This window comes from Syngnathus floridae, chromosome 1 (genome assembly GCF_059516105.1).
Source record: "Syngnathus floridae isolate MCC-2025c chromosome 1, RoL_Sflo_1.0, whole genome shotgun sequence".
Taxonomy (NCBI): Eukaryota; Metazoa; Chordata; class Actinopteri; order Syngnathiformes; family Syngnathidae; genus Syngnathus; species Syngnathus floridae.
Window position 1 is genome coordinate 1093569 of NC_142413.1, and position 20743 is coordinate 1114311.

Here is a 20743-nt window from a genome sequence, read left to right on the forward strand (position 1 = left end):
AAGAAAATCATCCAAAATCTGTTGAAGACGAGCAAAATATGTCTGTGATGGATGTTTTTGACGTATAATGATCTTTCGATCGTGCAGGTATAATTGTAGCCATGTGAGGGCGCTGCTACAGCTGAAACTCGCGTCGAGCTTCAGATTCAGAACTTGCACAACTCGACTCCCACATGAGTGACAATGTAAGTGTCTCAACTTCAATTTGGACTGGTGAAAGAAAAACAAAAAAAGAAAAGCAAATGCGTTGTTGGTGTCTGTTTTAAATATAGCCGAGAGCCCAGCGCGCGGTGGCGGCGGTGCAGCCGCCGTCCTCCCGCAGGACCGTGCAGCAACCGTCACGAATGGTTTTTTGTGCATCAACCCAGCAGCAAGTCTCGCCTCCTCCCGACAAGGTGAGTCCGCAACTTGAAACCGGGACTCCCCCGAGCAGCGTGGGGGAGAATGGACCCCAGTACCGCGAGACAAGTATCAACATTCAGAGACAGGAAATGCTAATGACCAGAGCCGCGGAAAGTTTTGAGTCCGTGTTCTTGTTTATCCTCAATTTCTTTTAGTTTTTTTTTCTATGTTTGGTGCAACTAGAATTGTATCAAATGACCAACAACAAAAAAAAAAGCTTAACTATGAAAGTATACATATAAATATATGAAATTTAGCTTATACATGAATATCAAAACACTTTTTACAGATAATATATTGTGTTAAATCGTTCATCTGGTCAGTATTTAAAATGGAAAACAAATCCATTTTTAAATGATGACATTTTATCCAGCCCATTTGTGAATTTGGCCCCTATTGTTTTTAGCCAGCATGGAGCAGCTTCCAACTCAACACTCCCCCGCCACTCATGAGCACAAGCTCCGCCCCTTGCAATCAGCCCGACCCCTTCCTGCGTGGACCGCATGTCTTCAGGGTCCTGGGGGGCCCCACCCAGACGCCTCGCTCCGACAGTCACCCGGGCCGGATGATTCTCCAGCTGAGCGCCGAGGAGGACCAGGCCATCACTTGTCTTCTCAAACTGAGCTACCAAGACCCAAAAGACTCTCAGGTAGGCTTGCAAAATATCAGGGATTTTCTAAATTGCCAACTTTGAACGCGAGTTGGCAAAATCGAAGGTGGGCCGGGGAGACGATACGGCGACGCCTTGGAGTGGCGCGCGACGGATGGAACCGAGTCGACCGGACGACGTGGAGCATTACGAGGAGTACCTGCTTCCAATACCGCCGCCGCCGCCGCCGTCATCCACGCAAGAGGAACATGGCTGACACCAAGCAAGTGTTGTCTTTGGATTTATGTACAGCTTGTTCTTGGTGTTTGACACTTTTACAATAAAAATATTCAGTGTGCAGTATTGCATTGCTTTCATTTTAGCTTTAAAAACAAAGTGTATAAATAATTGTCCATCACGAGTTACCTGCGTGGCAAACGTGTCACCGCCGACGACCTAATTAAAGTTTCTTGATGGTGGTGACCTGGCTGGCGGCCTGAATGACTCGATAGCGCTCCTTGAGGTTGCGCCTCCTCACGTGCTCGTTGGTGATTTCGATGATGTTGCTGACGGGGAACCAGCCTTTCTGGCCGTCCGACAGGCGGATGCCCTCGTACCAACCTACGGGAGCGGGAAGGGCGAGCAAGGGGAAAAGCGTTTTCGCGATTGCTCATGCGGGAAAAGAAAATCAATAAACTGCTGGGGGGGGGGGGGATCATTGCAATGAGGAACAAGTGGGCGAGGAGGGAGGCTCCATGTTAACCATGACCTTAACTTGACATATTATATATATTTTTCATTACCATTAAAATGATTAAAAACTACAACGACAGTCATTTGTTATTATTTATATATTATTATCCATCCATCCATTTTCAGTACCGTTTTGTCCCCCACAGGGGTCGCGGGCGTGCTGGAGCCTATCCCAGCGGTCATCATTTTTACATATTATATACATATATTTAGTCATTATTCATTATTAAAATGATTAAAAACGACAACGAAAGCCATTTATTATTAATTCTACATTATCATTATATTTTACATATATATATATTTATTTACTATTTATGATTAAAAACGACAACAAAAGTCATTTATTATTATTTATATATTATTATTATATATTTACATGTATCCATCCATGGATGGATGGCTATTTACATATATACACTTATGGTTAAAATGATTAAAAATGACAACGAAAGCCATTTATTATTATTCATATATATTATAATATATTTATATATTATATTTATTCATTATCTATTCATATTGCTCTATCGGGCTCCCTGACAAGCAGCAAACATTTTTTGGGCTCAAGTTGTACTGACCTTTAAAGTTCAAAACATTTACTCTCTCATATGAGATCTAAAACAAAATAGAGCGCGCCACTTTTTCTTTTGTGGTTGCTAATTAAAAATGGAACGATGTAACAATTCTCCTCACCCTCGTTTGTTTTGCGTATGACGTTGACAATCTCAGTGGGTTCCAGGTTGAGCTCGTCGGCCTGCTGGGCCACGTACTGCTCCACGCACTGAACTTGAGGACAGTCTGACACACACACACACGCACACACGCACACACACACTTGAAACACTTGACGTCAAAGCAATCATCACTAGCGTCCGGATTCGCTCACCCCAGGCGTCATAGACCACCTCGTCTTCGTCTTTGTTGGGGAAGGCGGCCATCCACCTGTGCATATCCGGCCTGTCCAAAAAAAGATTGTCCGGACGTTGTGGCGTCATTGTATTTTTTTTTGGGGCCAAGGCGGACCTTCCTGCTACTCACTGGGAGGGCGCTTTGATGAGACGCTCCATCAAGCGCCTGTTATGGTTCTCCAGCAGAATGAGGGTGAAGCAGTTCTCGTACGGGCCGCTGCTCCTGTCCTCCTCCAGGGGCTGAGCCTGAACCAAGGAGCGGTGGGCGTAGTCCAGCACCACGAAGCGCTCGGCGCTGTCGCCACCAGGACGGACGGGTAAGGGAGGCGGAAGAAAAGACGCGCTCGCGGCCCGGCCCCGTCTCACCTCTTCTTGACGGTGCTGGTGGTAATGACGAGCAGGTCGTTGAAGAGGAAAACGTAGATGGGATTGAACTTGACTCTCATTTGGAAGACGGTTCCTCCTCTGGACATCTCCTGGAGTTCTCCCTTCTTCTCCAGGAAGCGAGTCTGGGAAATGATGGGGATGGCCTGCGGAAAAAAAAAAAAAAACAAGCGGCAAAATGGCAATCTCGTCATATTTGTCGTGCGTGGAAGGACAGGCTGCTTTTCTCGCTAGCTTGCCTTGAGCTTGTCGAACTCCAGCGATTTGGAGATGAGGATCAACTCCTCCATCTGTCTCATCTTGCCCACCTCCGTGTTACACTCGTCAATGATCTGCGCAAGCAGCACCAGAGTTCAAATGACGTCAGGTGTCTTTTGCCAAAGCCCTGTCGTGATGTCACCTTGGACACGGAGGCCAAAGCCTTGGAAGCCATCTGCTCCTCTTTGGTGCCCTCTTTTGTTCTTTTCAGGATGTTCTGCAACAGCAAACAAGCACGTTTCACTTTTTCTTCACAATTTAGAAGAGACACCATTTTCACTTTTCATGGGACCACTGGCGGAGCGAAGATTTTTTTTCCTTGGGCATGGGGACGTCAAAGTTACAGCCAATATCTCCACGGGTGTTTCCTTGAAGGCCATATCGCCCGACCCTCGTTTGTGATTGAACGTCGACGTGTCTCCAACTTTGCCGCTCACCTCGATGAGCATTTTGATGCGCGTTATCCTCTGGAACGGCAGCAGCAGGAAGGACATGAAGGGCAGCCGGTGGCACTGAGGCGACTCCTGGAGCCGATTGATGACGGCGGCAAAATGCGTGTTGTTCTTCCTGCGGGTTAGCGTGCGGTTAGCGTGCAACGCTCACGAGAAGCGACAGCAAAGCATTGGCGTACATGAGCGAGGTGTACGTCTTCTCCTGGTAGATCTGGTTGCGGACGTAGTCGATGTAGGCCGGGAAATTGTGCTGCGAGTGGTAGTGGATGATGTCGCAGATGTCTGAGAACACGATGTTCTCAAAGACGCGCTCCTCCAGGTCTTTCAGGAACCTAAAAAGCAAACTGCGCTTCAGGCACCAGTTTGGAGCGCGTGGAGACATTTGCCTCACCTCTCGCTGACCTCGCGGACCCTCAGGATGTTGGAAAAGAGGGGCTTCTTGTCTCGGATCACCAGCGTCCCTTCCAGCTCCCGATTCTCCAGGAAGTGTTCGGTTAGAACGTACAGCGAGCGAAGGTAGGAGGTTTCCGACGTCAGAACCTCAAACATGCTCTGTGCGGAGCAACGCGCCATGAGGCTACTTTTTTTTCCCCCCTGACCCGGATGGTCCAAAAGAACCGAGCTTCCCTCACCTCCTGATACTTGCACTGTTCTAGGGAGAGCTGCTCCAAGACGCCGCTGTCCCGCACCGCCGGCAGGTTCTGCCAGAGGGTGCAATCGTTCCGGCTCGGCAACTCGGAGGTGTAGTCGCCGCTGGCGCTGACGTGCCGGCAAACCGTCTGCCGGCGGATCTCTTTGGTGATGACGGTGGCCCGGTAGGTCTGGTACAGAGGTTCTGACGAGGCGACAAATCGGTAATGCTGATGCGGACCGTACGAAATGCGCTGATGGTTCCCCTACTAGAAGTATCTCTCTCGCTACCCATCGAGCTATCTAGCTAGCTATCGAGCTATCTAGCTACCTATTGAGCTAGCTGTCATCCATCCATGCATGCATCCATCCATGCATCCATCCATGCATCCATCCATGCATCCATCCATGCATCCATCCAATTGGATTCCAGTCACCCCAAGCCTGTTTTTCTTTTTTTCCCCCCCTCCCCTGGGTTGTTTTGCAACTTTATGACTCACGGTCTTGCAGCCGGGACTTCCAGCTGTTGGAAAGCTCAGTCTCAGTCACGGACCTGCCAAGCAGATTACCCCAAGAAGGTCAAACACAGCAGTGATGCCGGCGATGGGGCGCCAACTCACGGTTCTTCTGTTGAGTCCTCCTTCCATCCTTCCCCGTTCTCTCCCTCTGCGAGATGAAGCACATTCAGGTCAGCGTCCACAGCATGGATTCAAGCAAGCGCTCGTTGGTGACAAACCGTTTCTTTGTCCGCCCGTGTTGCTGGCATCCCTGCAGACGTCGGCTTTTGGCAGGAGCAGCGGCGGTCTCGGAGGCAAATGGGGGCTGGCGGGGGGGCGAGGACCGGCTTGCGGCGTGCGCTCCTCCGCCGACAAGGAGCGAGTGTCTTGAGTCAGGGGCCTGCGGGGCGGGATGGCGGGTGGCGGCTCATCCGACATCACGGCGGCTTCCCTCTGGAGCTCCGGAGGCTTGGACCTGCGAGCCGGCGTGGGCACCTTGACCTGAGGAACGTCCGCCGCCTCCTGACTGGCTTTCTTGTGACTGAGATCCACCGTGGGGATGAAGGTCTCGTAAAGATCGTTTTCTTCCTTGCTGACTGTCAGGAATGTATTCTGTCTGGGGGAAGCGCAGGAGACCTGAGGAGGCGACAGAGGTCCGGGATCCGAGAGTCTCCGGGGAGCCTCGTCCGTTACAACCGCCAACTTTTCCTTTTGCGGCGCTTCCGTCGCATCGGCGACGAGGGGCGCCGCCTCCAACTCTTCTCCCTCCTCTTCTACCCCCGCCAGGCCCTCGCCCTTCTCGCCGTCCGACGAGGCCCAGTCGGACCCCTCTCCCTCCAAGATGTCGTCGTTGGCGCCGTCCTCGGCTTCCAGCGGCACCCACACCAGCTTCATGCCGGGCCGCTGGAGGTGGCACACGCAACAGCAACTGGGATCGCAAGTCGGGCTGGCGACATCGTACGGAACGTGCTCCTCCTCGACCTTTCCGACAACGGAATGGACGTCCACCTCTTTCCCGTCGGGGTCTGCGAGAAGAAGAAACTTTGGCTTAGGGTCACTCACAAGAACCCCGGCTGGCAGGCAGGCAGGCTTGGCGTTCATATTTAACTGCCGAGTCAGCTCTGTAAACACAAAGCAGCACTGACACGGACGGCCCCTTAAATATTAATCAGACAATGGCGGCTAAAACCCAAGATGGATAAATAAATGGAACCCGGTGAGAGTGGAAAATGGGCTCTGGCTTGTGTCGTGCTTTTCTACCTCAGATACTTCAAGCACTTCTCATTTACCGACCGCATTGGGACCACCTTGGTATCTTGAGACTTAAGAAAATAAAAGTGAAAATGAATAGAAAAATTTAAATGAACAAAAATAGATTGAAATGAAAATGAGAAAAGATATAGAATACAAAACGCAAAGACATACAAGGCTTTAAAAATAAATGTGGAAATAAAAACAAAATATGAATAACATTGGTAAAATTTTTTTAAAAAAAAGCAGGTAAAAATAAAGACAAAAAAAGATTTGGGAAATAATTGTGGAAATAAATACAAAATTAAATTCATGAATAAAATTGAGTATTAATTCATATTATATTTTTTAATGTATTTGATCAATTCCACTTATGTATTTCTTTTTATTTTCAATTTAATTTCTTTCTGGTTTAGGCAGACGCTGGGACCATTTCTGTTTGTCTGCGTCAGTTACATCTTCTGAGAATACGACAGGGAATCAAAACAGGGAAGTCCGATTGTTTCATCGGACAGGAACAGAGAAAAGCCTTTCCACTGACATCAAACAATACCACACAAAATGTCACCGGTTCCGTCAAATTGCATTTTGGTGACGCCGTTGGACTTTTTCCACCAATACGCCATGAATGTGAAACTCGTCATGTGACCAGCAGAACCGGTTTACAGTTCTTGGAACACATCTGCCGCCGCGCCGCGCCGCGCCTGCTGCAGAATGCGGGACACCGCAGCAGAATTTTAATGATTGTAATTAGTTGATCGCAGAGTACCTGAGCGACCTCCTTCGGCGCAGACGCCGTCCTCCGTTTCCGTGCTCTTCGCCCCCGGTGGGCGAGTTCTCTTCTTGGGTAGCGGAGGCGGCTGGACGACTGGGTTACTGGCGCCAGTACCGGGCTTGGGTTTGAACACGGGCTGCCTTTTCCCCTGCCTTCGGGTGGCGTTGGCCAGCCCCACGCGCTGTTTGGTGAACTTGTTCACGATGGTTTTGACGTTGACGCCCGAGGGGCTGGCGGGCCGGTCGTCCTGCTCCGTCCCTCGCTCCATCGGTTTTGGGGGGAGGTTCGGCCTGGGTTTGCGCTCGGCTAACTGGACGGGTGGATTGTCTGCTTCCTGGGCAGCCATGGTCGGGTCGCCGGGTCGTCTTTGAAAAGGCGCTTCCGATCAGAGGCCGGGCTCCGAGGGAAAGTGTCCGCCGGAACACGTCATCCACACCTGTTGAGGGGAGGGGGGGGGGGGAAGAGAGAGAGAGAGAGAGAGAGAGAGAGAATCAGTCTCCGGAATGCAACAGAATGTTGTTTTTTTCCCTTCTCACCTAATAGTCCTACTATGTATGGCCATTACAATTTGCCCATTACCATTTGTCTATATTTCATAACAGTGCTTATGATTGTGAGTAAATTCCCAGAAGTGAGTTTCCCAACTTTTTTCGTAAAGTACTAATGGTCATATTTCAAGTCAATTTGTGCTAGCATGCTATGAATGAGCCTTGACTGGAGGTGGTTTGTTTGTGTGAGATAATTAAGCTACTGAACACGGTCATTAGTTATGCAATCATGAGTTCTGTTATGATTTTCCGAGACACATTCGATAATCGCCCATTCATAGTACTATAATCGAGCCATTAGAAAATACATTCAAGTACGTTTAAAATGTCTACTCTGCAACGACAGTTCCACTCATCCATAATAATCCGTCCTGATCGTTTGTAAACAAGCAAACGCGCCACTGGGCCTGGAGCGGAAAATAAACTTTGCGTAAGGCGGCGGGCGTCCACTCCTTCTGCTCACAGTGCCTTGCGGGCCCACTTTTTAAATCGGAACACTTTGGACGGATAAATGTGGCCAGTCCGTTAGAACTGACAACCAAACATCAACACGCAATAAAAAAAATCTTAAAAATGTCATTTGCCGGTGATTACAGCCAATTAGTCAGTAAATTAAATCTGGAGTCAATTTCACATTTTCTACAGCATGCAAGTGGCTGCACGACGATCCAGGCAGTGCACCCGGGCCGACTGTGCCAGCGCAACACCAGTTTGTTAGAACGTAAACCAGCTCGTCGGACCAGTTTGGAGATTGGCTTCGCGTGTGCCATTGAGTCAGTCAACTTGTTTTAGCAGACAGGTTTCAGGTTTCTGACTGGAAAGATAGGGGGGGGGGTTCTTGGAGGGGAAATTCAAAGTGGTATCGAAGAGTAAACATTTTATTGTCTCATTTAGGAGGATTTTCCATTTTGGGGAAACACCACCTGTCATTCACCAGTACGCACGCAAATTCTGACAAAAATTTTTGTTTTCATGAAGCTCTGAGTAAAAGTAATAAAGAAATCTCACAAATACCTGAAAATGTGATACTGTTAAAACTGCTAGGACAACAATAACACAAATTAGGGGACAACTCTAACAGCATATTTTTTTTCCCCGTGTGTATTAAAATGTATTCCTGATCTCTTTTTCTTTGTCTGACTTTGACCTGATTTGTTTTCTAAGTCAAGTGGACGCTTACCAAAAGAGTCAGGCTGGGTCACTCGGTCACTCATTCATTCCTGTAAATGCAACTCCTAGCTAACATGGCCCGATGGCTTAAATCAATCGAGCTTGTGCACACTCTTTAAGTGCCTAAAAGGGGCTTCCATTATCACAATGATGCAGTGTGGACGCTGGATGGGTGTGGGTACCATCTGTTGGGTCAGTGTGTGGAAAATATTTGGGGGGGGGGGCACACAAAAGAGGTGGGCGAAAAAATCCCCCATTCATGTGCCAATGAAATGTTACATGGCATTCTGTGGTTACTTACTACTTGGTGCTTAACTCCCCCTTTTTATGAGACGACAAACATGGCAGGTTGCTCAGCCGGAAATGCTTCTTTATAAAATCAATTGACACATCGGGCATCTTTACTTCACTGGCAAGTTGGCAACTCAACCAAGCCAACCCTCGAGAGAACAGGTGCTTTCGGCTTGGAAACGCTCCAGCATTGTTGTCAATTCTAAATAAAAACGTCTAATAGAAAAAATGATATAAGGCATAGAAAACTCACCAGGATAGTTCGAGTAAACATTACTTGTCAGTCACTCGGCTGCTGTGTCGGCGCTCCAACATGATCTTGGGCAAGAAGGTAAAAGCAGAAATGATCATTATCGTTATAAAAAACAACAACAAAAGGTAGAGGCTACTTTCCGCTCCCCGACGGCATATGTACTTTGCTCTTTGTTGTAAGAGGCACAAGGAGTGAGTGGAGCCCGACTGAAGGGAGGACAACACCCCCTCCCCTCCAAGGAGGTACATATCATCATGCTAGCTTCGATAAAAATAGTGAATCCTGTAGTGAATTGCACAATAAAAGTAAGCGGTTGAACATTAGTCAGCGGAGTTTTATTGTGAAGGCTACACCGCAACACCAGTCGTATCTTTTGGATAAATATCGCGCTTTGTTGGAAGAGGCGTGTAGAGGGCGGAGCGTAGCGAACAGAGCGCGCATCCACCTGGGAGCGAGTCGGAACCAGCAGCACGCGCTCCACGACCAAATGGGGGCTTCGCACGCCACTGCTCGATGCAACTCAGAAACTAAATGAAACTTGGTCTTTACTTTATGAAACTTTATCTTTCAGCTTTCTTATTAATTTTATATTTATTATTCTTCCAAATGTGAGAAAAAGACGAAAGAAGTCCTGCCTTACCTTTGTTTACGTTGGGTTCGGAGTGCCACCTAGTGTCTAAAACGGGAAATACGGGCAACACAATTGACTTCACCATATTTTGGGTCAACGGTAACTTTGAGGCAAACCACAAAATCCTTTAAAAGCATTAGTCTGCGAGGCCTTTGCATCCTTCATAAATCATAGTATTAAAATCACCGGGCTCTATTTTATTTGGATGCTCCGCTGGCGTAAACATACTGCGGCAATTGGCCGGACCATCTTTGAACCGCAGCGCATCTCGGCGTATCACTCCGCTTCGTCGGAGGAAATGCTCGTCGACCAATCACATTTGTGTTTACACCATCACCTGTCAAACGCTCAACATCCTCTGCTACGTTTTCTCTCTGCAAGGTAGGATACTTTTGCACCTTATTTATTATTTGCATTATTGTCAAGATGGACAACGCCTGCGTCGCCCGCCCGCCCGCCGGCTGGCCCCCACAAAGACACGCAGCCAGGCTTCGAAAGGTTAGCGCCCGCGGAGCGGAGCGGGCGACTCGGTTGCTGCCTTGTTATTGTTCTTGTTTGGAGACGATGATAAGAAATTTCATCGTCGACGTGCGTCATTAAACCGACATTGAACATGAATTCGAATAAAACGTTCGATTCAAGCGGCAAGGCAGGAGCATGGACGGGAAAGACTGAGCTAAGAACGCAGTCGACCGGCAAGAGATTGGATGAAATTAAAATAAAAACATAAAAAAATCACGTGGGACCACTTAAGGAACCCTGCCACTGTTGACCCCCCTCTGTTTCTTTCTTGATTAAACATGGCGACATTAAAGCCCCGTTTATGAAATGGGAATATTCAAAGTCAAATATTGCCCAACAATAACAGGTCTCAAACTCGAGGCCCGGGGGCCAGATCCGGCACACCACTTTCGAGTGTTATAAATTGTCATCAGTCGTAATAATGTTGAAAAACTATCTTGCGAGCATGTTCTTTTAACCAAAACCTTTTCTTGACCTAAACAGTTTTAACAAAATATTTTCCTCACTGGATTTCAAAACATCAATTTGTAGTATAAATGTAATAACGCGGTTTTATATATAGGTTATATAGGTATTTATAAGGTTTTACAGCCAAAGTGGCCTTGAAGTTCCAAGTGAAGTTCTTCTAGTTTTACCCATGTTTTATGTAACACTGAAATCTTTGCACAAGCAACATTAGCTACAGGAAAAACTACTGACCTATCCCAAAAATCACAGGATTGAATAGTATTCATCTCCATGTATAAAAACGAAAGGGCTTTGTGAAGATTAGCAATGTTTTTTTGTGAATTTAAGCTTTTATACTGCACCTGTTTCATGTTGTGATCGGTTCTGTTTTCAGGAGCTTAAAACGAGACTGGCACTGAAGCGCCGCCGGTAGCCGCGACCTGGACGGACTTGCTGGCAATTGACCTGTGCAGGTAAAACTCCGCAACTGTGTTGTCACAATACCAAAAAACAACAACATAAGCATCAGTAGAGTGTCACCATCTTGATCAACTAAATTGACACAGAAGCTCACCTATGCAACATTTGGAAATTAGCCACGTGTTTTGTTAACCGGCGAATCATTCTTTACCTTTTTGTCCGACTTCTTGGAATGTCAGCGACAAACATGAACTCGATTGTGCTCATTTGTTGCAGTGGAATAGCGGAAGAAGTCTTGAACCATGAGCTCAGTGGCACTGTTGACCCCCGAGAGCTTTGCAGAGCACCGCAGCGGCCTGAGGGAGCGGGAGATCACAGGTAATATTTTGGAGGGCGGGGCAAAAGCCCATCTGTCCATTTTTTAATCGTACTTGCGTGGAGGCTATCTGGAGTTTGTCTTTCCATATCCCGCCTCCCTCTTCTAAAGTCACCTGCTTACCCTAATGATATATATATATATATATAAAATAATTTCAAGTAAAATAAAATATATATATAATATATATAAAAATATCTCAAAATAAATTTTTAAAAAATTCCAGGTAAATATGTTGGAGTAGCTAGTGTTTATTTTTGTTTTTCTTCCTCACCTCTGCGGTGCAGGCTGCGTCCCGGAGGATGAGGCATACATCCCCACCTACCTGGAGGCCTTCCCTCCGCTGCCGGAGAAGGGCGCGCCGGGGGAGAAGGCGGGGGAGGCGGCTCCTGCGTGGGGGAGCAAGATCAGACCCATCAAAGCTTCCGTCATTACTCAGGTAGCTTTGCCAATGAGGAAGCTGGGCGCTCATAATGACTTTATCCCTCGACATGACACAATCTGGCATTTTCGAGATTGCTTTTGCGCCTATTAGAGGATGGCTTTTTGTCCCGAGTATCAAATCGTTTTTGTTTCAAATATTTGAAAGTCCTGAAGTGTGTGATTTCACACCACAAGATTTGATGGGTAACGAAGAATAATGTAAACTAACTCAACCCCAAAAAAAGGCCCGTGAGTATTGTTTTATTCCCTGTCCGTCTTTGAACTGTTTTGTCTTTTGACATAGTTTTGTTTTAAGGAGCGAAGTATCCATTCTAGTTTGGTGAGCCTGTCTATGGTGCTTTGCATTGTGGGTTAGCATCAAGATGGCAGACTTTTGCTAAGGCAGAGCTATCTGGCTTGGTTACATACACGTTTTGATTTAGGAATTCAAACAATTTCAAAACGGCTGCCAAAAGTGGGCAGGCCAAAAAAAAAAAAAAAAAAAGAAGCTGCAATCGGATGCAAGCAGTATCATATTAGAGCTAAAATTGGAAATGATCAAATTGGAATTCAAAATTTTAAAAAAATCCCACACCCTTGCAAAGCAACATTTGCATCAAGGCAGATAAAATACGAAAAAAAAAAAGCAAATGGAGCAAATATCTCCTCAAAAGAAGTAAGAATGGGACCTGCTGCGTCGCAGGTTTTCCACGTGCCCGTGGAGGAACGGCGCTACAAGGACAACAGCCAATTTGGGGAGGGTGAAGAAGCTAAAGTGTGCTTGGACATCATGCAGCGGACCGAAGCTCACATTGAGCTGTCGCTAGCTAAGGACCAGGGCTTGTCCATCATGGTCACGGGCAAACTGGACTCTGTCATGAAGGCCCGCAAGGAGATTGTGGCAAGACTACAGACTCAGGTCAGAAAATGGAAAATGTCTATTTCAAATCAGTAAGGCGCCAGTTCATCTCCTTCCCCCGAAATGGCCAGGCTTGGGCCGCGCTGGTCATCCCCAAAGAGCACCATCGCTTTGTCATCGGCAAGAATGGCGAAAAGCTGCAAGAACTCGAGCTGAAGACGGCGACCAAGATCGTTATCCCGCGCCCGGACGACACCAGTACCAACATCCGTATCACCGGTACCAAGGAGGGCATTGAAAAGGCGCGCCATGAGATATTGCTGATCTCTGCCGAGCAGGTTGGATATGCCGACAGATTATAAATACTTGATGTTACAGACTCATTCAGAATGTTTGTTAAAAAAAAAAAAAAAAATAATTCTATCAACCATGATGTACTTTCCTCATCTTCTTTTTGGCCCATCAGGACAAGCGTGCTGTAGAGCGTCTCCCCCTGGAGAAGGCCTTCCACCCCTTCATCGCGGGCCCGCACAGCCGGCTGGCGCAGGAGCTAAGTCAGGAAACTGGCGCTCGCATCAGCGTCCCCCCGCCCAGCCTGACCAAGGACGAGATCGTCATCACTGGCGAGAAGGAGGCCGTCGCCCTGGCGCTGAGCCGCATTCGCGCCATCTACGATGACATGGTGCGGACACATGCGAAACGGAGAAAAAAAAAGATGAGAAGGAATTGCAAAGTTTCCTAAACTCGTTAGAGTAGAAGTAATAATAATAACCTAATAGAGTTTTGTTGCCTGACAGAAGAAGAAGACCACCACCATCTCGGTGGAGGTAAAGAAGTCTCAGCACAAGTACATCATCGGGCCCAAGGGCAACACCTTGCAGGAGATCCTGGAGGCCACGGGAGTCTCGGTGGAAATGCCCCCTCTGGACTCCAGCTCGGAGACCATCGTCCTCCGGGGGGAGCCTGACAAGCTGGGACCGGCGCTCACGCAAGTCTACTCCAAGGTGAGAACAAAAGGAAATGAAATACCAAATGTCAGCCATTTTGGTTTTAGTGCCATACCATATTTTACGGACTATAAGTCGCTCCGGAGTAGAAGTCGCACAAGCCACGAAATGCATAATAAAGAAGAAATAGACATAAATCGCACCGTTAGCATTGCTAACGTTACATAAACAAGGAACTAAAAACGTGCCTGATGTAACATATTAAGAATTATTCAAATTACTATAGAAAAAAACTAACATGCTAACAAGTTTATCAAACCATCCAAATCATTAAATCCGACGAAATCTTCATCCTCTGTATCACTTATAAACAATACGGCTAACCCCGGAAGTAGTGGCTTACGTTAGACTCATCGTCAGTTGCAGTTCCAATTATTCCACAGGCTTAAAGCGCCCTCATGTGGTTCAGTGTGAAAATAATGTGTGTTAATAATTTAACACAAGTCACTCCTGAGTACAAGTTGCATTAAACTATGAAGAAAACTGGTACTTATAGTTCAGAAAATACAGTACACTGCAATATTTTGGCTACTACATGTTTTTCCCCGCTGGGCAGGCGAAGAGCGTGACGGTGGTGGATGTGACGGCGCCGGCCTGGCTGCATCGCTTCATTATAGGCAAGAAAGGACAAAACATCGGGCGGATAACACAGCAGCTGCCTCGGGTACGTGACAAAAAAAAAAAAAAAAAAAAAAACATTTTAGGTGGAGGAAAATTAGGACCAGTTCTTGTGCATGTATATAGGTTCACATAGAGTTCACCGACGGCGAGGAGCGAATCAGCCTGGAGGGGCCGACGGAGGAGGTGGAGCAGGCTCAGGTCCAGTTAAAAGAAATCATCACCGATCTGGTGGGTGCTTGGCTGGCTGGCTGGCTGGCTGGCTGGCTGGCTGGCTGGCTGGCTGGCTGGCTGAGGAACGCCCACCGTGAAAGTCTCTGACCAGGGCTTTCTTTTGAATTGTTCGCAGCTTGTGCGGATGGATTACACCGAGGTCTTCATCAACCAGCGTTTCCACAGACATCTCATCGGCAAGAACGGCGCCAATAGTCAGTGTTGGAGGGAAAAAAAAAAACAGAAAGGCGTAGTTGCTTTCTTCACCTCCCGCTTCCGTTCCAGTCAACCGAATTAAGGAGCAGTACAAGGTGTCGGTGAGAATCCCGCAGGACTCAGACGGAAGCAGCCTGATTCGGATCGAGGGAGACCCCAAGGGCGTCCAGCTGGCTCGCCGGGAACTCATCGAGATGGTCCAAAGAATGGTGAGGTTAACTTGACTGCGGGGGACGGTGAGGAAGACAGCTTGAAGAAAAAAAAGTTCACACTCTTCTCCAGGAGAACGAGCGGACCAAAGATCTGGTGGTGGAGCACAAGTTCCATCGAACCATCATCGGCCAGAAGGGAGAGAAGATAAAAGAAGTCCGAGAAAAGTTCCCCGAGGTGAGGAGGTAGTCTCTTTGGACCGTCAGCGCTGCAGAAGCAAGTCTCATCCAGTCCACCTCATCCAGGTCATCATCAACTTCCCCGACCCGGCGCAGAAGAGTAACCTTGTTCAGATGAGAGGTCCCAAGAGCGAGTTGGAGAAGTGCGCCAAGTTCCTCCAGAAAATGATCGCCGACCTGGTACGAGTGCCAAAACACACGGGCCTGTCAAAAAATGTCCCCCGACTGGCACTTTGCCAATTTGGCCTGCAGATGGAGAACAGCTTCTCGCTCTCGGTTCCCATCTTCAAGCAGTTTCACAAAAACATCATCGGCAAAGGTGGCGCCAACATCAAAAAGGTAAGGCGCCGAAGAAACTTTGGCAAGCGGTTCAGTTCTCGTAACACTCTCATCGGCGGCAGATCCGCGAGGAGACCAACACCAAGATCGACATGCCCACCGAGAACAGCAACTCGGAGACCATCGTCATCACGGGAAAGAAGGCCAACTGTGAGGCGGCTAGAGAACGAATCCTCGCCATCCAGAGAGAAATGGTCAGTCTCGGCTAAAAAGGCGTCTGGAAAGCGAGAAGATCTCACCGCCACCTTTCTCCAGGCCAACATTAAAGAGACGGAGGTCGTCATCCCGGCCAAGCTCCACAACTCGCTCATCGGCGCCAAGGGCTGCCTGGTTCGCGCCATCATGGAGGAATGCGGCGGCGCCGTCCATATCCACTTTCCCTCCGAAGGCTCCGCCTCCGACCGGGTCACCATCAGGGGGCCGGCCGGCGAGGTGGAGAAAGCCCGGCGGCAACTCCTGCACCTGGCCGAGGAGAAGGTAGAGCCCGAAGACCAATGTTGGCCGTCAAAATCTCCACCCACGTCTGCTCTCCTCCATTCAGCAAGTCAGCAACTTCACAGCCGAGCTGCAGGCCAAGCCTGAGCACCACAAGTTCCTGATCGGCCGCGGCGGCGCCAATGTTCGGCGCGTTCGCGACAGGACGGGCGTCCGCATCATCTTCCCGTCGGCTGACGACGGCCAGCGGGAGCTGATCACCATCGTGGGCAAAGAGGAAGCCGTTCGGCAGGCGCGCGAGGAACTGGAAAACCTGCTCAAAAACCTGGTGAGACTTGAAAGCTCACGCGCCACATCACTACGTTTAGAGTGCACGGTCGCTGGTTACAATTTTTCTACTGGTCGCTTCTCCTCTCCAGGACGACGTGTCGGAGGACAGCATGGATGTGGACGTTCGCCACCACCGACATTTTGTGTGCCGCAGAGGCCAGGTGCTACGCCAGTTGGCCGAGGAATACGGCGGCGTGGTCGTGAGCTTCCCCCGCACGGGGGCCAACAGCCGGCGGGTTTCCCTCATAGGAGCCAAGGACTGCGTGGATGGCGCCAAGAAACGAATACGGGAGATCATCCAGGACCTGGTAAGCGAGCGAGCGCTGACCTCGTCGTTTGGGTTGTTGTCGATACGTGCTCCGGTCGAGCAGGAGTCACGGGTGAGCGTGGAGGTGGCGGTCCCTCAGCGCTACCACCGCGCCATCATGGGCCCCAAAGGCAGCCGGATCCAGAACATCTCCCGCGAACACGAGGTCCACATCAAGTTCCCCGAGAGAGACGACGCCTCCGCAGGTTCCCCCCCGAGCGGCGGCTTCGCGTCCGTCCGGAGCTTAGCAAACGCTTCGCCGTGTGACCTTTTCAATCGTCGTCCATCAAGGTCAAGAGGTTTTGGAGAACGGACACGTGTGTCCAGAGGCGGAGCTTGTCCCCCGCAAGTGTGACGTGGTCACCATATCGGGGCGGGAGGAGAAGTGCGAGATGGCCAAGGCTGCCCTGCTGGTAGATTCTCGCCGTCCATTGGGATCGAAGAAGCACCGCTTGCTTGTTTTTTTCCTCCTCCGTTGTCCTTTTTCAGGCCTTGGTGCCCATCACGGAGGATGTGGAAGTTTGCAACGAGCTTCATCGCTACATCATCGGGCAGAAAGGCAACGGAATCCGAAAAATGATGGAGGAATACGAGGTGAATATTTATCTTGCTTTGTATACCAAAGCGAACTCCAATAAACTAAAAAAAAAAAAAAATGGAAGATTAAAAAAAAAAAAAAAAACTGGCTAACAAAATACAAATGTCAAAAACGACAATCTGAGGGTACAAAGTGGTTTCCAATGCTCCTTAATGTCTTTGTGGACCAATGAAGGTGAACATGTGGGTGCCGCAGCCCGAGATGCAGCGGGACGTGATCAAAGTGACGGGCCTGATGGCTAACGTGCAGCGAGCCAAGCAGGGCTTGCTGGGCCGCGTCAAAGAGCTCCGGGCAGAGCAGGAGGACCGGGTGAGCAATCCCTGGCCAAAATCTTCTCGAATCTATTTTCATTTCTCCCTTCGTACTAGTTACTGCGGAGCTTCAAGGTGACCATATCGGTGGAGCCCAAGTTTCATCCCAAGATCATCGGCCGGAAAGGGGCGGTCATTTCTCAAATCCGAAAGGACCACAACGTCGTCATCCAGTTCCCCGAAAAAGGAGATGAACAGCAGGTGCACGGCGGCCGGCGTACTCGTGTGCGCTTGCTGGTAGAAGGGTAAATCTCCGTTTTCTTTTTTGTGTGTTGCCCTCAGGACCTGATTGTGGTTTCGGGGTATGAGGGGAACGTGGAGGAGGCGTGTCAGGCCATCCGGCAGCTGGTGGCCGACTTGCAGAAGATGGTGAACCGAGACGTGCGCCTGGACCGCAGGACGCACGCCCGCATTATCGGCGCCCGCGGCAAAGCCGTCCGCAAGCTCATGGAGGAGTTCAAGGTCTGGACGGCTTCGGCTTCAGTAGTTCAAATTTCTCAGGGGCTTCGGATGGGACGAATATCACGTTGAATAAACCACCCAAAACTTTCAAGGGAGCAAAGTCAAAAAATCCAGCAGTCAATCGAGTGATTCTTCTTCCTACCTCTTGTGTACATTTTTCAGGTTGACATCCGGTTTCCTCCTCCCGGTTCCGACGAACCTGACAAAGTGACGGTCACGGGCCTTCCTGAGACGGTGGACAACGCCATTGAGCATCTCATCAACCTGGAGGAAGAATACGTGAGAAACGCTCACCTCTGTTGACAGTATAGGACACAAAAATACTTCACGTGTTCGCCCCGTGACTATTTTAGATGCTCAGCGTGACTGAAACGGAGACGTTGGCGGCGTACATGAAGCCTCCGTCGCGCTACGGGGGAGGCGGGACCGGCGCGGGGGGGCCGGACGACGGCAGCAAGACTCCGACCAAAGGCTTTGTTGTGCGCGACGCACCCTGGAACGCCGCAGGGAACAAGGTGAGACCTAAAATGGCGCCCTCCAGTGGCAAGAATCACTCAATTAAATGTTCAAACTATAGATGGCTTAAGCTTTTAAGCTCCCACACATTCATAAATAGTTAAGCTATTTCACTCCAACATAGAGACCACAAATCATTTAAGTGTCACCGACAGTCCTTACAAAATACTTTTTGCTTTCCAGGCCCCAGACATGAGCAGCGCGGAGGACTTCCCCACATTTGGGACAAGCGTTGCCCCCAAGCAGACGTCCGCCTGGGGCCCCAAGAAATTCTGAGATACAACAAATCCAGATGCTGCTCAGTGCTCACCTTCCTTCCCTTCTTGATTTTCTCCCCTAATCAGCCAGTGTGCATTCAGAGGAGATGAGTTCCTTTCTCCGCCTTTTACACAACTTGGGGGGGGTCTGCAATTCAATGAAACCTTGGGGGGGGGCACTTTGGGTTTTGGCCGCTGCACAGACTGCCTCAGCGAATCTCAAACTCACTGCTGTCATTTTTTTAAAGGTCTTCACATTCTTTCCTGGCTGCTACTGAAAAGCTTTCAGCATTTATTAATTAGATAGTCTGGATATCCAGCTTAAGGGGCGGTCACCCGTCTTTGCTCTTTCGGCCTTACTATTGAGACACGAGTTGAACTAGTGATTTCCTTTGCCCGCTAATTCAACACAGTGGAAACGAAACAATATAGTACACAAAGTAAAATAACCAAGTATAAAGTCAACAAAACGGCGTAAATGCAGCGCAGTTGAAGTTACCTCATTAGCTGCTCATCCCAGGTGTGAGCTCGTCACTCTCAGCAAGTGGCCGCCGGAATGCTAACGTAGCAAGCTAAGCAACGTGAGAGCGTGCTAACCGGATTAAGACCTTTCAAAAGAAAAGCTCAAAAGGAAACACCGTTGTACTACAAAAATAAGATACTTTTGCCTCGCTAACGATGTCGTTGTCCCTTCAGCTGGATATCGAATAAATGCCAAAAAAAAGCTTTGCGTAGCTGCGTGTGATTGGTCGGCAAACCGGCTACTGTAGTTTTCTTAAAAACAAACAAAAACGATGAGAGGTGACGTTCTTGCACTGATTCCTTAATTTATTGTCAAACATGAAAAAGGAGCCGGTTGATTTGGACTACTGTGATTTTGCCCTTTTTCATAAGTGGCCGTTGTAGCTAGCTCACGATGGACCTATATCAGGGTTTAGGAACATATTAACACTTACTGTGTGTCAACAAAGAGGATTTGGGCTATTTTTTAAGGGCAATTTTTTTCAATCAGTGACCGCATAAGTTGCGGTCTGTGTGTGGTTGTGTGCGCGCGTGCGTGTGCTTTAAAATGTATATTTAAATGAAGCTGAACCAAACTCTGACATGGTCTTAATCTATATTTTCTCAGAGCTCCTCATCAATGCTTGATATTTTTGTCAACGCAAATGCTGCTTGCCATCTTAAAAAAACAACCCCTAAAAGTTCACGTCATAATTTTGTAGCCCATTTATGACAGCCACACTATAATATTTCGTTTTTATGACGGTGAAAGAATACGTTAAAACAACTCGTTTGTCTATTTCCTTACTGATTGTTAAACGTTAAACTAGTGAAGACAGCACGTACTAGTAGATGGATCTCAGCCATATCCAATCAATCCTCAATAGCCTCAAAATTTGACAACAAACGGGTCCACGAGATTTAGAATTGTAATTAGTTGGGTTTCAAGATTGAAAAAAACAAAAAGAAATATTTTGCATATTACACACATTCTGTGGTTGATAACTCAATTTTGATTCACACATCTCACCAAAGTGACCACAACTGTATTCTAGGGGGAAATTAGAATTTTTTAAGGTTCAATCTGGTGCGTAATTTGTTGTTTTAATAGCAGATGGCAAACTATGCAACCCAGGGATGAACTGTATCCTTGCCGTTCCTGTACTTGGCTACAAATACAACGTTGTCTGTTTTTTTTTTTTTTCTAAGTCTTTGTTTCTTCATGCTTGTCTGATCTTCAACGGCGACATTCTGTGAAAAGCTACGACGAAAACACACTCTTGGCCTTAATAATGAAGAACTCAACAGCGTGATTGTGTGCTGCAATAAAAATGTCCGTTTCGTACTCAAAATAAATTTGACAGAAAAGCTACTTGTCCAACATTTTTGAGTTTGGAGCAAA

The 20743-nt window shown here is 48.2% G+C and overlaps 3 protein-coding genes across 5 annotated transcripts; 2 read left to right on the forward strand and 1 right to left on the reverse strand.

Annotated features, from left to right (window-relative positions):
• The first annotated feature begins 26 nt into the window (after positions 1-26).
• Positions 27-1354, forward strand: LOC148403193 (uncharacterized). The gene is made up of 4 exons (XM_088369052.1): positions 27-185; positions 273-395; positions 809-1051; positions 1119-1354. The coding sequence occupies exons 1-4, from the start codon at positions 174-176 to the stop codon at positions 1266-1268; spliced, it is 528 nt and encodes a 175-aa protein (XP_088225178.1). The 5' UTR covers positions 27-173; the 3' UTR covers positions 1269-1354.
• Positions 1280-12484, reverse strand: arhgef15b (Rho guanine nucleotide exchange factor 15b). Of its 2 annotated transcripts, XM_088367711.1 has the most exons (20): positions 11835-12484; positions 11616-11684; positions 11396-11540; positions 11127-11251; positions 9165-9229; positions 6897-7338; positions 5116-5901; positions 5000-5045; positions 4880-4932; positions 4382-4584; positions 4141-4301; positions 3929-4081; positions 3735-3864; positions 3440-3514; positions 3279-3371; positions 3022-3185; positions 2786-2950; positions 2634-2704; positions 2441-2545; positions 1280-1612 (listed from the first exon to the last, which is right to left on the reverse strand). In XM_088367711.1, the coding sequence occupies exons 6-20, from the start codon at positions 7246-7248 to the stop codon at positions 1452-1454; spliced, it is 2718 nt and encodes a 905-aa protein (XP_088223837.1). In that variant the 5' UTR covers positions 7249-7338; positions 9165-9229; positions 11127-11251; positions 11396-11540; positions 11616-11684; positions 11835-12484; the 3' UTR covers positions 1280-1451. The 2 variants fall into 2 exon arrangements, with proteins under 2 accessions (XP_088223837.1, XP_088224094.1); XM_088367968.1 differs by lacking the exons at positions 11127-11251; positions 11396-11540; positions 11616-11684; positions 11835-12484 and adding an exon at positions 9327-9411.
• hdlbpb (high density lipoprotein binding protein b) lies at positions 10036-20713 on the forward strand. 2 transcript variants are annotated; one of them, XM_088365825.1, is made up of 28 exons: positions 10036-10176; positions 11159-11237; positions 11461-11562; positions 11848-11999; positions 12687-12902; positions 12974-13180; positions 13309-13524; positions 13640-13846; positions 14406-14513; positions 14594-14698; positions 14817-14895; positions 14966-15105; positions 15179-15283; positions 15352-15465; positions 15538-15624; positions 15687-15818; positions 15880-16101; positions 16166-16387; positions 16479-16697; positions 16761-16902; positions 16988-17109; positions 17186-17290; positions 17469-17603; positions 17663-17806; positions 17888-18067; positions 18230-18346; positions 18421-18582; positions 18767-20713. In XM_088365825.1, the coding sequence occupies exons 3-28, from the start codon at positions 11487-11489 to the stop codon at positions 18857-18859; spliced, it is 3807 nt and encodes a 1268-aa protein (XP_088221951.1). In that variant the 5' UTR covers positions 10036-10176; positions 11159-11237; positions 11461-11486; the 3' UTR covers positions 18860-20713. The 2 variants fall into 2 exon arrangements, with proteins under 2 accessions (XP_088221951.1, XP_088222683.1); XM_088366557.1 differs by having other exon boundaries at positions 10153-10293.
• The last annotated feature ends 30 nt before the right edge of the window (positions 20714-20743 follow it).

Excerpts from the sequence above, each read along its gene's own strand:
- arhgef15b (XM_088367711.1), bottom strand. The coding sequence starts at position 7,248 with ATGGCTGCCCAGGAAGCAGACAATCCACCCGTCCAGTTAGCCGAGCGC. Across the intron at positions 4,933-4,999 it reads GAGGACTCAACAGAAGAACC|GTCCGTGACTGAGACTGAGC; the intron begins GTGAGTTGGCGC and ends TCTGCTTGGCAG. Across the intron at positions 3,515-3,734 it reads GCATCAAAATGCTCATCGAG|AACATCCTGAAAAGAACAAA; the intron begins GTGAGCGGCAAA and ends TTGCTGTTGCAG.
- hdlbpb (XM_088365825.1), top strand. The coding sequence starts at position 11,487 with ATGAGCTCAGTGGCACTGTTGACCCCCGAGAGCTTTGCAGAGCACCGC. Across the intron at positions 15,284-15,351 it reads TCCGAGAAAAGTTCCCCGAG|GTCATCATCAACTTCCCCGA; the intron begins GTGAGGAGGTAG and ends CACCTCATCCAG. Across the intron at positions 15,819-15,879 it reads TCGCCATCCAGAGAGAAATG|GCCAACATTAAAGAGACGGA; the intron begins GTCAGTCTCGGC and ends ACCTTTCTCCAG.
- LOC148403193 (XM_088369052.1), top strand. Across the intron at positions 396-808 it reads TCTCGCCTCCTCCCGACAAG|CCAGCATGGAGCAGCTTCCA; the intron begins GTGAGTCCGCAA and ends TATTGTTTTTAG. Across the intron at positions 1,052-1,118 it reads AAGACCCAAAAGACTCTCAG|GTGGGCCGGGGAGACGATAC; the intron begins GTAGGCTTGCAA and ends GCAAAATCGAAG.